This window comes from Grus americana, chromosome 11 (genome assembly GCF_028858705.1).
Source record: "Grus americana isolate bGruAme1 chromosome 11, bGruAme1.mat, whole genome shotgun sequence".
Lineage (NCBI taxonomy): Eukaryota > Metazoa > Chordata > Aves > Gruiformes > Gruidae > Grus > Grus americana.
This window is the reverse complement of record NC_072862.1, coordinates 18,958,189-18,972,215: the sequence shown is the minus strand read 5'-3', so window position 1 is coordinate 18,972,215 and position 14,027 is coordinate 18,958,189. Positions and strand designations below refer to the sequence as shown.

Genomic DNA, 14,027 nt, shown 5'->3' with positions numbered 1-14,027 from the left:
GCGGCTTGTGCAGTGAAGGAATTTTTAGGACTTTCACTATGGGGACTTGGGTTGAAGTCCTAGTGAGAAACATCTAAGTCTTGTCTACTCACAATGCCAAGGAGCATAACAAAGACTGCCTTTGTTGGGACAAAGACAGCTAGTAGAAAAGCACCATCAAAACATCCTCTTGGGAAGAACTTCTTTTAAGAACAGATTTTTTTTTTTTTTAAATTTGTTTTTCAAAGAGCATTGGTTTTGATAAAAGATCCTGCCAAAGCTACTTGGAACAGCTTTGTTTCTGGCAGTTCAGAAGCTCTATTTCAGAACTTCCAAATTGCACATATTTTATCTCAGAGGTTTTTAGCCCACATGCATCGTTATTACCTTGCCCCAACATGACAGAAGTAGTGAAATATTTTATTACTATTTAGATCATTAAGATGAATCGCTACTTACTACAGAACGAAACGTTACCTGCTTTTCTAGATAAAGGTGTTCCTGGGTGTTGTAATGGCACTGCCAGACTTTCATTACATTGCAAACAAGGGACTTCTTGTTCTAGAGAATAAGATAAGATGTTTCAGTCATATTAAGCAGCAGCTGTTCTTATCAATTAAAAAACCCCACAAAAAACCCACAAAAAAACAGGTAACTAACTAACTACTGTGTTTTCTTATATAATATACATACTGTGACCTATTGCAAGTCTTTACTTCACAAATCAGCAGTAAGCATAAGCAGTACAATAACTTAAAATGGACATAACTCAAAACAAAAATTCAGAAATCCCAGAGCAAAACATTTCTAAAACTCAAAATCTGGGACACAGTGTTGTCACAGGAAATTTAATTCTGATTAAAAAGGGGGGAGAAAAAAACAAACAAGCTTTACAGTGTCAGAAATTCCCAGGAAAGGGCAATTCTGAGTTAGGCTAATGCATGTTAATTCTGAGAAGCCTGAGCAGGATTTTTTGCTAGGGACAAAGTCCAAGAGGATGAGGACGGAGGGAATTCTGCAGGGATCCACGGCACAAACAGTGAGGTTATGGAAGGTCAGGCACAGCTGGGTGTGAGAGCGCTCCAGGGCTGAGCAGAGCTTTGGTGGAGGAGTAAGGCACTGCCAGATTAAAAGAGCAAGGAACAAGGGGGCTGCCTTCACTCTTCTGCCCGCTGCCTGCAGAAAAGCAGCAGGTCAGACCTTGAGAGGGAGAAGTGTCATGCTCCTGTGTGGGATGTACACCTCTATCCAAAAGTGGATGCTGAAGGCTCTATTGGCAAGCAACCACACCTCCTAGAGGGGTGCTCAGGAGAAGGCATGCCATCAGGAGCAGGATGGTGCCTTCCTTCTTGCTTTTCCAGACTCTGCGTGAGCAGAGGAGGGTGCTAGCAAGCACCAACTGCTGCAAAGACAGGAGTCCAAGCAGTTATTTTGTGATTAGAACACCAACAATAGGCTACAGGGCATTCATCCAGATGTATTCATCTTTTAATTTTTATGCCCATGACTCATGACCTTTCATGCTCATGACCTACCCTGGCCTCACTCCTGCCCTACTTAGTAACAAAATTACTTAATTACAAAATTAAATATTTAATTTGTTTAATACTTGACTAATTTCATTAAATTATCCAGCTTTCACAAGTTACAAAGTTACCTCTCCAAAGACCCAATTTTCACTCTCAAAGTATTTATGCCCCTTTTCTTTCTCACATAGGCAATGATGGATGGAAAAGCCAAAATAAATTAATAACTAACTACCTCCATACTCTTGGCTTTATTGCTGGCCAAGCCCTGAAGCAGAACAGATGACATATTTACTGGGCTTATGGAACTTAGCATGGAGTTTATTGCACAATTCAGGATGTGCATCACGTGTGTGTGTGCGCGCACGCGTGTGCATTGCTGAGCTGGAAAAAGTTGTGATGCTGAACAAAGGGCTACTGTCTGCTGACACAAACGAAACAAAAAACTCACTGACCTGGAAGTTAAAGTACAAAATCTACTTTTAGCCTGAGTGCTCGCTGCCCATGCACGTTAAATGAAGCAGCCTTGTTTGCGCAAAGTATGATCTTAATCTGCTCTTCTCAAGCAAAGAGACCACGTGCCAGGACCATGACTCCCACCGAAGCAAACACCATCAGCAACAAAATCACATGAAGGACAACACAAGACAAAACTACCTTTCAAATTGGGATTTTTCTGTCACAAGCTTACTCCAAGTTATCTAGCATAAAGAAATTTATCCATGCAAGCCAACTGTATTGGCAGGGGAAGAATTACACAACAAGATACTGGCAGGGGAATAGAGTACTGAAAGCTTAGAGAGAGATGGAGCAACCTGTGAGAAAAGCTTCTCAGCACTAAGGCAACACAAACACACCACGAACCGCAAAGGCTCAGAGGAGGACTCCAGAGAAGCAGCAAGCTCAAAGTCAAAAGGGATGGTGAGAAGGTCGCTTGCAGATAAGCAGCCGAGCAATATGGAAAAGGAGAAAAGATTTATCAGCTTAACAGCCTCCAGTTCCTGGAAAGGCTTAAATCAATGACTGGACGCTTGTTTCACAGAATAGAAATACCATATATCACCAGGTGAGCCAACTTCAACCCAACTGGATTGAGCAGGATGACTCCATTAAGATCAAGGGAGTTGTAACTGCTTACTCTGGATTTAGAGCTGGAACATCAAAGCACTATGCAAACCTAAGTAATTCATCATAAGCCAAATGCCAGGCCAGGAATTTTGTAATAATTCATGCCTTTTTCAACAACCCAAGCAACTGTGTTCACGTTCTAGACAGTCTTGGATGAATATTTCAGATAAACAGTAAGGATTTTAATGGCAGAAGCCGTTCTTCTACCAGCACTGCTGGGTACTGCAGCTCTTGCAGCAGCTCAGCTTGCCAAGTAAGGACTCCACTGCAGTAGGCATTGCGCTATCAAGCTGATGGGCATGCCCCACTCTGCGCATGCTATAGCACATATGCAAAACACAGGAGACAAGCTAGCCATCAGGAAAGGAAGAGGCAGGTGGGGAGCTAAAACGACAGACAGTAGCTAGCATAAAGTAGAAATCAAAATCCCCCATGTAAGAATTGCTGAAGACATCCTACTAGAAGCAGAGTTCTGCCTCCCATACACTCGGGCAAGTGGCATCTTTGTGACACCCCTTGAGCAGTGCTCTGCTCTATATGGAACAAGGCTCCTCAGAGTGCTGTGCTTGGTCCACTGTTGCTTGCCCATCCCGTGGTCCACCAGAAAGCAACCCACACTGGAGAAGGGGCTCCATTCACTCTCTGTAGTACAGACATTAAGCAGAGATGCTCAAACTTTGCCTCCTATATACAACTTGTACCTTATGAAGACTCAGCCCCACACTTCTACTTATCATTTCAGAGTGGCAAAGCAGGAATGTGGTGGCACAGGCCACCCCTCCTTAAACCTCAGCTTTGTTTTAACACACCCTTTCTTAAGAGTCTTGTCTCCTCTAGATGAACTTCATGTAATGGTTTCTTCATCACTCCCTTCCTCCTCCATCACATCTGTCATTTGTGTACATCCAGGTCCTGCAGTGTTTAGTAACCGCTGTGCCAGAAACACAAACTGTGAAAACTACCCTCATGCCATAGCTCAAGACTGAGGCTCTCCAAACTGAGCTTTTCTCGGGTCACACTCTCCTATCTTTTCTTCATGCAAACAGGAAGGAATAACAGTAACTACTTCCTACTCTCCAGGCACTATCATCCCCACAGGTGACAGCTAGGACAGCTATACTATTTAAAGAACCTGTAAGGGGAGAAACAAGGACAGCTAGAGCTAGGTTGTCAGAACTGCCATTAAGAGCATTCAAGCTCTTCCTGTGACTCTGCTGTGGTTCTTCCTTTGCCTCAGTTTCTCACCACATCTGTTGGTCCTGGATATTTAGATGGCAAACTCTTCTTTGCCATGCTGCAAATTCCAGCCTGCAAGTTGAGAATCTCTGCAATGTCTCCTGATGCTCCCTGCCATGGACAGGATGATCTCAGAACATCCCAGCTGTCACAAAAGAAAGGATGAAGCCTGAGAATACTGAGGTAGCCTGCTGAAGCAAGCTGAACACAGAGCAAATATTTATGGGGACAAGGCCTCTTCCTCCCCAGGCAGCAGTTTGTTCACATGCAGCTGTTCTAAGGCCTTCTGTCCTGTGGTAACCTTGCTCATGTAGCCATGGTTGTCATCGTAACACTGACAGGGTAGCTGCAACTGAAATGACATGGTGATGCCCACTCTGCCCAAAATGCTAGGACGAGCACACAAGACACAGAAGAGTGACCATTCAGGTTTGCTGGTGAAAGGAGAAGATGAAGCAGATCTTTAGAGCTAGAAGCTGCCATTTAAAGCTACAGTTCTGACATCAACCACATAAAGGAGACAAACCATGGAGACCACAACATGTGGCAGCACTTCTCTCCACCTGTCTGCAATAGCAACATATTTGATGCTCATGCACTGTAAAAGCACCACTTGCTTTTGTGAACAGGATGCACTTGCTCAGCACTCTGCAGCAGCCTGGTTTGTCTGTGCATCATGCTCCCATCATGCCCAAAAATGTGCTTGCTGCAGAAAAACTAGTGCTGGTACTTTGGCTTACTCCTACATCCTTTGGTTTTGCACTGGCAGCACTGGAAATCAGCAAAGCAAATTGGATTTATGCTGCAGTGGGGTGGTGTGTCCTGTCACCAAGAAGCAGATGGGATGGCTTTCATAAAAGTTGGCTCATTCTTTGCTCTTTCTAGATGTAATTGAAGAAGAGGTTGCCATGGGACAGTCACAGTCCTTTCTGAAGTAACTGAGTACCCCACATCCTCTATATAAGGTACTCTTACAATGGTCTGTAAGACAGCAGAGGAATATTATTCCAACTGTAAATGCAGGGAACAGAGTAAGCAATAATACACCCAAGGTCAGGCCTGCAGTTTGTCACACAGCAGGGATCTGAATTCAGCTTTGGTGAATCCCAGTATAGGATGGAACCACTGGCAAGTTTCCAGCAAATGCAGCGTTAAACTTCCCAAAGGGAGCAAAGTGGAATGACAGCTTATTTGCCTCTGACCTAGCAACAGCAGATGGAGAAGAGAGTGCAAGTCACACCTGCTTTGGGCACACCCGGAATTACGCAGGCCTTGCTTGTGGGCAGGAACTGCTGCAAACAGGTTCCCCCTTCTTTGTCATCCCTACCCACTCTGTCCTCACAGTGAAATCCACAGGCATGTAGATTTCTTTCCTCAGGCAAAGAGAAAGAAATCTAAAGCAGCTTGCTCAAGAGCATATCCCTTGAAAAACAGCTGGTCTTGCAAAAACTCCAGTGTGTCTGCACACACCGTATTCCCCAAAGGCCTGATCCCAGGATCCAACCCAGAAGGAAACCCATCCTGGTATTGAGTTCAGCACAGCACACACAGGTTAGCATGATCCTGCCTCTCACTACTAGCATGTTCCTTGGTCTGCTCCATTCCTTCTGCCTAGGGGGTAACATATCCCTGATGCACCCACTCTGGAGGGGATCAAAAACGCCAAGTAATATGAGCAGGCAACTTAGCAAACCGTTTGTACTTTTATTCCACCCTCAGAAGGCTGTTCTGCCAGACACATCATGGCAGCGAGGGGCGAGACCAGAGAGTCCGGGGCAGAGAGATCATATAGGTCAGTATCCCACAAGACACCACCTCCTGCTTGCAGGCACACTTACACGAGACTACCCCAGGCCAAAGGACAAATCTTAGGAATAGTTCAGGTGCAGACTCTGAACCCCAGGCATGCCAGCCTAAGCCCACCTGGCACAACCACAGAGGTGATTGCAAGGCAGAGGAAAGTTTGGTAGAGGCTGATTCTGCGACTAGGGCACGTTTTAGAACATCCTTGAGGCTACAGTAACTTCTGCTACCTGTCCCAATTGCAACAGCTGAACGCGGAGCATGCTTTGGCCATGACCCCAGGGCTGCAGGACGGTAGAATTAAATAGCCTCCTGCATTCAACCAGGGACTGGATGGACCATGCTGAGATTTGCAAGCAGCTGCCAGGCAAAAGAAACAGAGGAAAACTGTGACATGACCCTCCACAGGGAAGAACATCTGAAACTTCCAACACTTAGAGCATATCAAAAACCTCTATAGAAGAGGAAATAGGCTGGAAACTGGATAAAGTCTCCTTGGTATCTCATCATCTTCTTGACTGTGAGAGAAGGCTTCTCTCACTGGGTATTTGTCCCTCCGGATGCAACCCGGAGCAGAAATAGTAGTTTATTAAAACTTAAATACAGCTTTTGAAAACTTGCCCAGACAAACAAAATGTTAATGCAAGTTTTGGCTTGGTCTTCACTGCTTGAGAAATGACTCCTCTCCTGTAACAAGATGAGCTGTAACAGCTCTGCTATTCCAATCACAATAAGCACAAGTATCACCTGCAACACGCCTGAAGCACACTACCCTTCAGCACACCCGGTCCACCTTTACATCTCTCAGGCAGGGAGGGAAGGATGTGCAAGCAGCCTACATACACAACACAACGCTGGTGTTCTTTCCTCAGAAATGAAGACTGTGAAGAAACACAGGAACAGCCTACCACATGGAAGCCTGTCTAATGAGAGAGTCAGCTGTTCTACCCCTCAGGGCAGAAGTAGTAGTACTCAGCTTTAATGGCAGCAAGGAAGACTAGGTACAAAGGATAACTTTCTAGCAGGAAGAACAACAAAGCACCAGAACAGCTTGCATGCAAGAGTCCTTGTCAGCACCGGAGGCCTGGACAAACATTTGTCAGGAATGATGTAAGCCAAGTTGATTGGACAGGGAAATTGGTCTAGATGATTGTCAAGCTCTCTTCCAACCCATTTTGATCTATGGACCTGCATCAAGGAAATGAGTGCTGACCAATAATCCACACACATTCAGTACCTGGGTCCCCAAAGATCTCCCATGTCACCCTAATGGAGTCAATGTCCGTCAGTTCCTCACCTGGAAAAGCATCTCATCCCTACAAGACTACAGGGTCAGCTGAGAGCACAGTGAGGATAAACACATTTTTTTTAACTCTCTAAGGTCCCTGAGAAAGTCCCTTTCACCCCACATCTTGCGTGGAAGACTGAAAACACTTGTGCAAGCGGCACTTGCACTTCAGGGTGCTTACATGGAAATTACACCAGAACAAGAACAGTACTGTATCTCTGTCCCCCAGCATACTAGAGATTGTCCAAGCCCATGGATTAATGCAGCCCTAGGGGGACTTCGGGCCTCCCATTAAGAGCATGAGGTACAACCCCAGTCCTGTATCACAAGCTGTGAGGTCCCCTTCCAGCCTCCCCACGTAAGCCCTGCACCAAAGCTCTGTTTTGCAGGCACAGGAATAGAGGTTAAAGCCCCGCTTTGCAGCTGCACCTATGCTGAAGCCCTCTGTTGACCCAAGCTCTCTCCTGTGGGGCTGTACCTTGCCATGCTCCCCACACAGTGGGGAGCCAGTGGTAGGACTGTTCTCCAGCAGACACAGCTAAGCTGGGACCACAGCACCATCTGCAGGGCTCTGTCAAAGATCAAGCTTTTACCAACTCCTCCTCAGGGATGGCCAGCGTGACCCTAGTAGGTACTTCACACCTGGTAACTCTCCAGAACACAGACCTGAACACACACACAACCACACTCTTCAGGGTCCTGAAGGAAAACAAAGCCTTTCTCTGAAAGCATCACTTCAGGATACAAATCACCATTTTGACAGTTCAAAAGACCTAGTGAGTCCCAGAAAATTAAATTATGTCAGATACTGGATTACATAAAATGCTGACTGAAGCATCAGCCTTTTGTGGCCTTAGGGAGCAGCTATGCCTCTGCAGAGAGCTCACGTGCACAGTATATTGCTGGCATCAGCTGAGCCTCCCGCTCACAGGCAACAAAGACAACACAGACATGGTCCGGTGCTTTAGCAAGGGTGCTGGGAATGCCTGTGGTTCCTTAAAATCACCATCCCCGAAAAGCTCTGCAGTGCTTCTGTACCAAAATGAGCCTGCACCAATATGCATAAAGACTGAAGAACATATTGTACTACCAGCACATTCCCTCAGATGTGAGTCTGACAAATAAATCCAGCCTCTTGGGAAGAAGAGCAATTTTTCTCCATTCTTGTCTTTATGAGAAGGTCAGCAGCACCATGTGATTTTCTGAGACATATAACCACTACGCAACACAAACCCACAGAAATGCAAGCATTTTTATTATTGCTTTAGCTATAAATATAGGAATTTAACACTTGTCCTACTGGATTAGACCAAGAGCCTGTCTCATAAAGCGTCCTGCTCAGAGCTCTGACAAGTGATTGATGCTTCCAAGAAAAGGCACACCACTTTCTGCAGCCCAGGCACCAGCGCTCTGAGAGGGACATCTAACTCCAGCCTGCTGCAGGGAATCAGCCTACCCCTTGAAGAATGCAATATGATGCCATTAAACACTCTTATAAGCCAGTAAACTATGCAGCTTTTAAAGTATCCTGCAGAAGTAAGCTCTGTGGGTTGCCCTGTTTCATACATAAACACTGCCAATACCCAGATGAAATCTATGAACTTTGTTTAAAAATTAAAGAAATAAGTCTGACAAACTGAACTTTAAAAAAGACCCTACACTATTATTTTAAAAAACTCAAACAAAACAACACCTCTTTGACTAGAATTTGTACTCACAGCTCTAGCAGGCAAAACTGCCAGAAATCAGCAGTGCTGGAACTTTATTTCCAAACCTAGGATGAAGAGCACTTTAACTGAACTTTTTTAGTTCTCTCCTTGCCTAGATTTCCTCTACTGTGTTTAACCAGGGCAGGTGTACTGCAGTCCAGAGAAGGCTTATAACTTCAAGTAAAAAGCATATGGGACATGGTAAACAACTGAGGGGTGCAGAACGGTGGGAAGTTAAATGCAGTGTGAGTGGTATGATGGGGTGAAAGGCCAGTCTGTGGACAAAGCTGTAAAAGCCCAGAGGGTGGGGAGAGGATCCAAGTGGAGACCTGAGTGCTGGTACATCAGAGAGTGCTCAGGGATCTGTGGAAAAGCAGGACCAATGTTCAAGAGTTAAAAAGTGAGTGAAAGAGCAGGGAATGTGAGTGTGGGAGAGGTAGAGGGGAAAAGGACTAGAGGTATTAGCGCTCATGTAAAGTCCTCTGAATCTGCTGCAGCTTTCCAAACAGATGTGGTTTGCTGATGCAGCTCCTACCTAATGCTTCTGGGCAGGCACTCCCAGTTCAGCCTGGACAGAGAGCCTGATAGCACCTGTAACTGTCTGGACGCTTTTGCCCTCTACTGAACGCTCACCTCCACTGGCCCAGCAAGTGTTTCCATTCAGACTGGTAGACCAGATCCTTTGGTGTGCTTTCTTGCCTTCCTTCCCTGGCTAGCTATAGTCAGAAAGGGAACTTGCAATGCTGGAAACAACATGAAGCATCTTGAATTTAATCCTGCCATTATTTATAATGTCATGATGCTGACTGTCCATTTCAGGGACTTCTCTCAGTGTTGTTTCAGGCAGCCTGACTCTGAGTCATCCTTCTCAAAGAAACAGACCTCAGCTATTCCCACGGCTGTCAAGAGTCAGGTCCTACTCCAAACTTAGCCTGTTGTCAAATTTTGTACAAATCATTTCACCTCCCGTTTTTCAACTTCTCCATCTGCAAAACTGGAGTAGCAATTCTGGCCTTCTTTGTAAAGTCTTGCATTTAAATGCCTTACGTGAAAGTTAAGCATTTCATTACTATGAGAAGCAATGTGCGGGTGCCTGACGTTTATTCAGGTCTGCTAGCATGTTTGAAAACGTAATTGCCCAGCAATTCTTGTAAGGACACTGATCTGAAACACTATCTTTATTACAGTGTTTTGATTGTTTCTGGCAGCATCCACCAAGTGTCAGGTGCTGTAGATTCAGACAGTGTAATGTGCACTGATCCTTCAATGACACGTCACTCAGCAGGACTGGGAAATGAAGGCTGCTTTGCTGTTGGAGATCTACTCCAAGGCATCAGGATCCTGGAATAGAACTGAATTTGAAATGTGCAGGTTAGTCATATCCCATTATATCAGCAAATCCATGTTTGGACCCATCATCCAATCTGGTCACATTCTATACAAATTTAACTCAAGGCCAAAAAAAAAAAAAAGAGTGAAATTCTTTCTAGGTCAAATGAGTGATCTGACATGTTGAGAAGTTGTATTTTTAATGAAATATCTGGAGCTGTGAACTCTTCCATACTGGCTCCTGAGATTAATGAGTCACTTTAGCAGAGCAAACTGAAAAGTTGCATGCAATTCCCCAAGGAAAGTGAAACACTTCTACATGCTGTGCTGAACTTCTACATCTCTGGATGAAGTCTGTATCAGGAAACAAGGGGGTCTGCCGCTGCACAGAGAGTTCAGTGCACTGGGGAACGAAGTGGAGATTCTTTGTGCCATGCAGAGTTTTCAATAAGCTGTTCAGCAGGGCTCACCAGCAAAAAGCATACTGCAAGAAGAGTTATTTCTGGTACAGTTGTCACCCGCTTTGGTTTTGGATGTGCAGAAACCTACGCCTGTGGGAAAAAGAATGATAGAGATTGAAGTCTTGCTAGGGAGAATATGCCTCTACCTCCATCCTATAAAAGCAGCTATTTTCCAATAGCAATGATCTCACCAGAGCTAGTCACCCCATCAGAAATGCTTATCTGCACCAGAATTTGTGACTCAGAAACACTTGCCAGGCTATCTGAGGATATGAAAAGGTTGAGATACTTGAAGGAAGCCCCTGTTTTCTTAAAGGCCAGCTTCAGCTGTGGGCTTTCTCTGACTGAGTTCATTCAATACATCAGGGTGCAGGGACATAATCTACAAAGGACACAGGCCCACACCTGAAGCAAAAATCTGCAGGTAAAAAAGACTTACTTGCCACAGAAGTCCTTGTGAATGGCACGAAGGACAAGTAGTAAGTTGGGGTGTGCCTGTAGCCAGTTCTCCACCATATTTGGGTGTCTGGGATCAACTTCCAAAAATACGCTCCTGAAAGGACACATTTGAGAGTAGAAAGTGGGGAGATACATACATTTAGGTTGCTAAACTGATACAAATTAAGGTCTGTCTGTCTGGATGACTACTATCAGTGCAGGAAATGAGAAGGTCAGCGAACACACTGCAATCCAATAATCCTAAACCAGATCATAGCTGTCCACTTAAGATGCAGATCCCAACTGCCTCCCTCAGGGGAAGAAAGCACGGATCTCAAGGGGAATTTTCACGGTATTCCTCTGTGTGAGCAGTTAAACCCTTGCATCAAGATGTAAGGATCCCTTTTGAACCCCATGCAGAGATACCACCAGCTCTGTCTTTCTGAAGTTCCCAAAGATTTAAGGCCAGAATGAAGTTTTATGATGCAAATGCATGAAAACTGAGCACTGGACTGGCAGCATGAAGTTCCTCTTTGCATAAGCAGGGTGATGTTAAGTCCCAGTAGCGAGACTCATAAAGTACAAGTTAGTACACACATTTTCCCACAGTAAACATCTCCATAAATCAGTTATGAAACACCACCAGCATTCAGACTTACACAGAGGACTGTTCAAAGGAGAGTGCAGCAGTGATAAGGCACTGTTGATCAGCCAACCTCAGTTAGCACACTAGGGCTATTTCCATTTCTGCTGCAGCCAGGCTTTACGACGCCGGGCTCATTTCTGAGTTTCCACTCCCACAACGAGGCAGAACCACCCTAGCTTACAGGCACGTGGAGACGATGGAACTGGTTACAGCCTGCGACGGCGCAGCAAGATACAAGTTTAACAGGCAAAGAACAGAGGCCAAGCCCCAATAATACACTCTCCTGAGAATTCCTAAAACATCCCACACTGAATACTCCCTATAAATTCACCGAACGAACTACAAGCTGGGTGTGGATCTCATTCCTGACCTTAAAAAGCTTCCACTCCTCAATGGGGGCTCCACCTTATAAAACAAGCAAGAAGGGAAGGAAAAAATAATAATCCTAACAAACAACCCCACGGGACCAATCTCTGTTGCTGGGAAGTTCTGAGGAGCATCTTCTGCTCTTGTGGTCATGCAAAGCATGAGGAATAAATTCTTTTGCATGCAGTATGCCTCTCAATATTCCTGTTCCTCTTCTCAAAACAGCAGATTTTCAATGACCTCTCTTATGCTGGTAAAATGTCAGGAATTTTCAATACGATATGTGAATGCCCTGGCACAACACATGTTTGGGTATCAGCATGTTGATCTTTAAGCACAAAATGGATCCCACATGACAGAGAAAAGGAACCATCAGTCTCGAGTATTAACCATGGAGAAATCTAACATTTAAGAAACTAGCCCTGGCTGACGATCTTTCCCCTGGGATATTCAGCATTGTATCCTGGCACAATAAACAAGTTTCCCCTAATTAAAGGGTGGGAGGGAAGTAGAGATCTACATCCATTCTCACAGAGTTCTATATTGCTTCACATTCAATCAGTTATTCTGCTTAGAAAGCTTCCAGTTTTTGCACTCTCGTTTTCTGCTGCTCTCTTTCATGTTCTTTTTGCTGCTGCTTTGACCTTTACAGATTCTCACTTCATTAATGACTACAAGATGCCACTACTGGTCAAGGAAGGCTCATATTCCTTTATTAACCAATTTCAAGTTAATTTTGCCTATACACATGACATTTTTAAACTGCTATTATTAGATGGGGAAGAATGGACATTTTTGCAATTATTTTCCCTCTGTACCTTCCTGTATAAAAAGAAAATAGAAGTTATAGAAGTGAATAGACAAAAGACATGAAATTCAAATAGAGAACAATGCTTACCCAGAATCCTTCAGAAGAGAAGGAGCCAGAGTCAGAATTGTTTTGATGACTCTCATCCCATCATCTCCCCCATCCAGTGCATCAAGGTCCTCATAGCTGGAGTGCGGGAATAAGACAAGATTAACAGCAATTCATGTGGCACGAGCCAAGCCCTCGAGGATTCACTGCCTTTGAGGCTGGACTGCCTTCGAACCTAGCAGAGTGAATTAGGATATAGAAAGCTCATCTTTCAGAGTCTGCTCTGGTGCACATCTTGGACAGAGGTGGGTGCAGGACTTTGTCCTGACACGCATGACAATCAATTCAGAGGAAGAACCAGCACACACAAAGTAGTTCCACATCCCAAAAGAGCTTATTTATATTTGTGGGGGTTTGTTTGCTTAAGACAAGTATTGGAATGAGAATGGGTTGCAGCATTTTCACTAAAGTGTTTTTTCCACCACAAAAACCTGCTCAGATTACTTGTACTTTCTTTCATAAAGTGACCCCAATTATTTAAAAAAAAAAAAAGAAAAGAAAAAATGAAGGTCTAACAGGAAAAATGTTCTGAAGCAGTTACGGAATTGAAAACTTGTTAATTTCGGAGTGTGTGCTTTTTCCACTTTTATAAATATTTAAAATATTTTTTATATTGTTTCAGACCTGTAAGCTGTATCAATGTAACCCTGCATTATTATATACCACATAAATGCACCTACACTATGTACATGTATACTACCTTTGCATGTTTTGTGTGTAATATAAGGAAGCAGAGAGAAAACTTTGCTTCAAGGAAGAGGAGAAGAAAAATCTATTTGATTACCAGAGGATTTCTGCATCCAAGGAAGCCATGTCTTCATGGAAGACATATGGGGGGTTACTGACTATAAAGTCTACGGGGCCCCAGAGTAGCAGCTGCTTGGCAGAACCTAGAAAAGAAAAAGAATCACAACCAGCTCTCAACCACAGCAATCTTCTCTGTACGCTCAGTGTCAAAATCCTATCCAGGGAACTGTCTCTCACACATGCCCATGTGTGTTTGGCTCTGCTTTTATCTAATACAATTTTATCCTATTTCTTTTTGGGATAGCCTGGCCTGCTCACTCTCCCACCTTGAATGCAAGAGCGATACAAAGCTAAGCACAGGCAAAGTATCATTTTTGCAGATCAACAGTCCCGCCTAGCGGAACATGTTACAAAGCACAGAACCTTGATGCTCTGGAGCTCTGTGCCCATCTAGA

General features: G+C 44.4%; 2 protein-coding genes across 9 annotated transcripts in view; both read right to left on the bottom strand.

The window, feature by feature from the left end:
• Nucleotides 1–689, bottom strand: part of MAPKAPK3 (MAPK activated protein kinase 3) — a 125,420-nt gene extending 124,731 nt beyond the window's left edge. Inside the window, exons 1-2 of the mRNA XM_054837650.1 lie at nucleotides 673–689; nucleotides 457–540 (exon numbers count right to left, since the gene is read on the bottom strand). The gene's annotated coding sequence lies outside the window, so the exon portion shown is untranslated. The remainder of the gene's footprint in view (nucleotides 1–456; nucleotides 541–672) is intronic.
• Nucleotides 690–8,198: 7,509 nt separating this feature from the next.
• HEMK1 (HemK methyltransferase family member 1) overlaps nucleotides 8,199–14,027 on the bottom strand; it is a 32,978-nt gene continuing 27,149 nt past the window's right edge. For 7 of the 8 annotated variants that reach the window (XM_054838085.1, XM_054838080.1, XM_054838081.1 and 4 more), the window contains 4 exons: nucleotides 13,610–13,715; nucleotides 12,808–12,903; nucleotides 10,899–11,012; nucleotides 8,199–10,549 (listed from right to left, as the gene is read on the bottom strand). In XM_054838085.1, the coding sequence (XP_054694060.1) occupies nucleotides 10,513–10,549; nucleotides 10,899–11,012; nucleotides 12,808–12,903; nucleotides 13,610–13,715 (353 nt within the window). In that variant the 3' untranslated portion in view covers nucleotides 8,199–10,512. The remainder of the gene's footprint in view (nucleotides 10,550–10,898; nucleotides 11,013–12,807; nucleotides 12,904–13,609; nucleotides 13,716–14,027) is intronic. The other variant, XM_054838084.1, reaches the window with a different exon arrangement.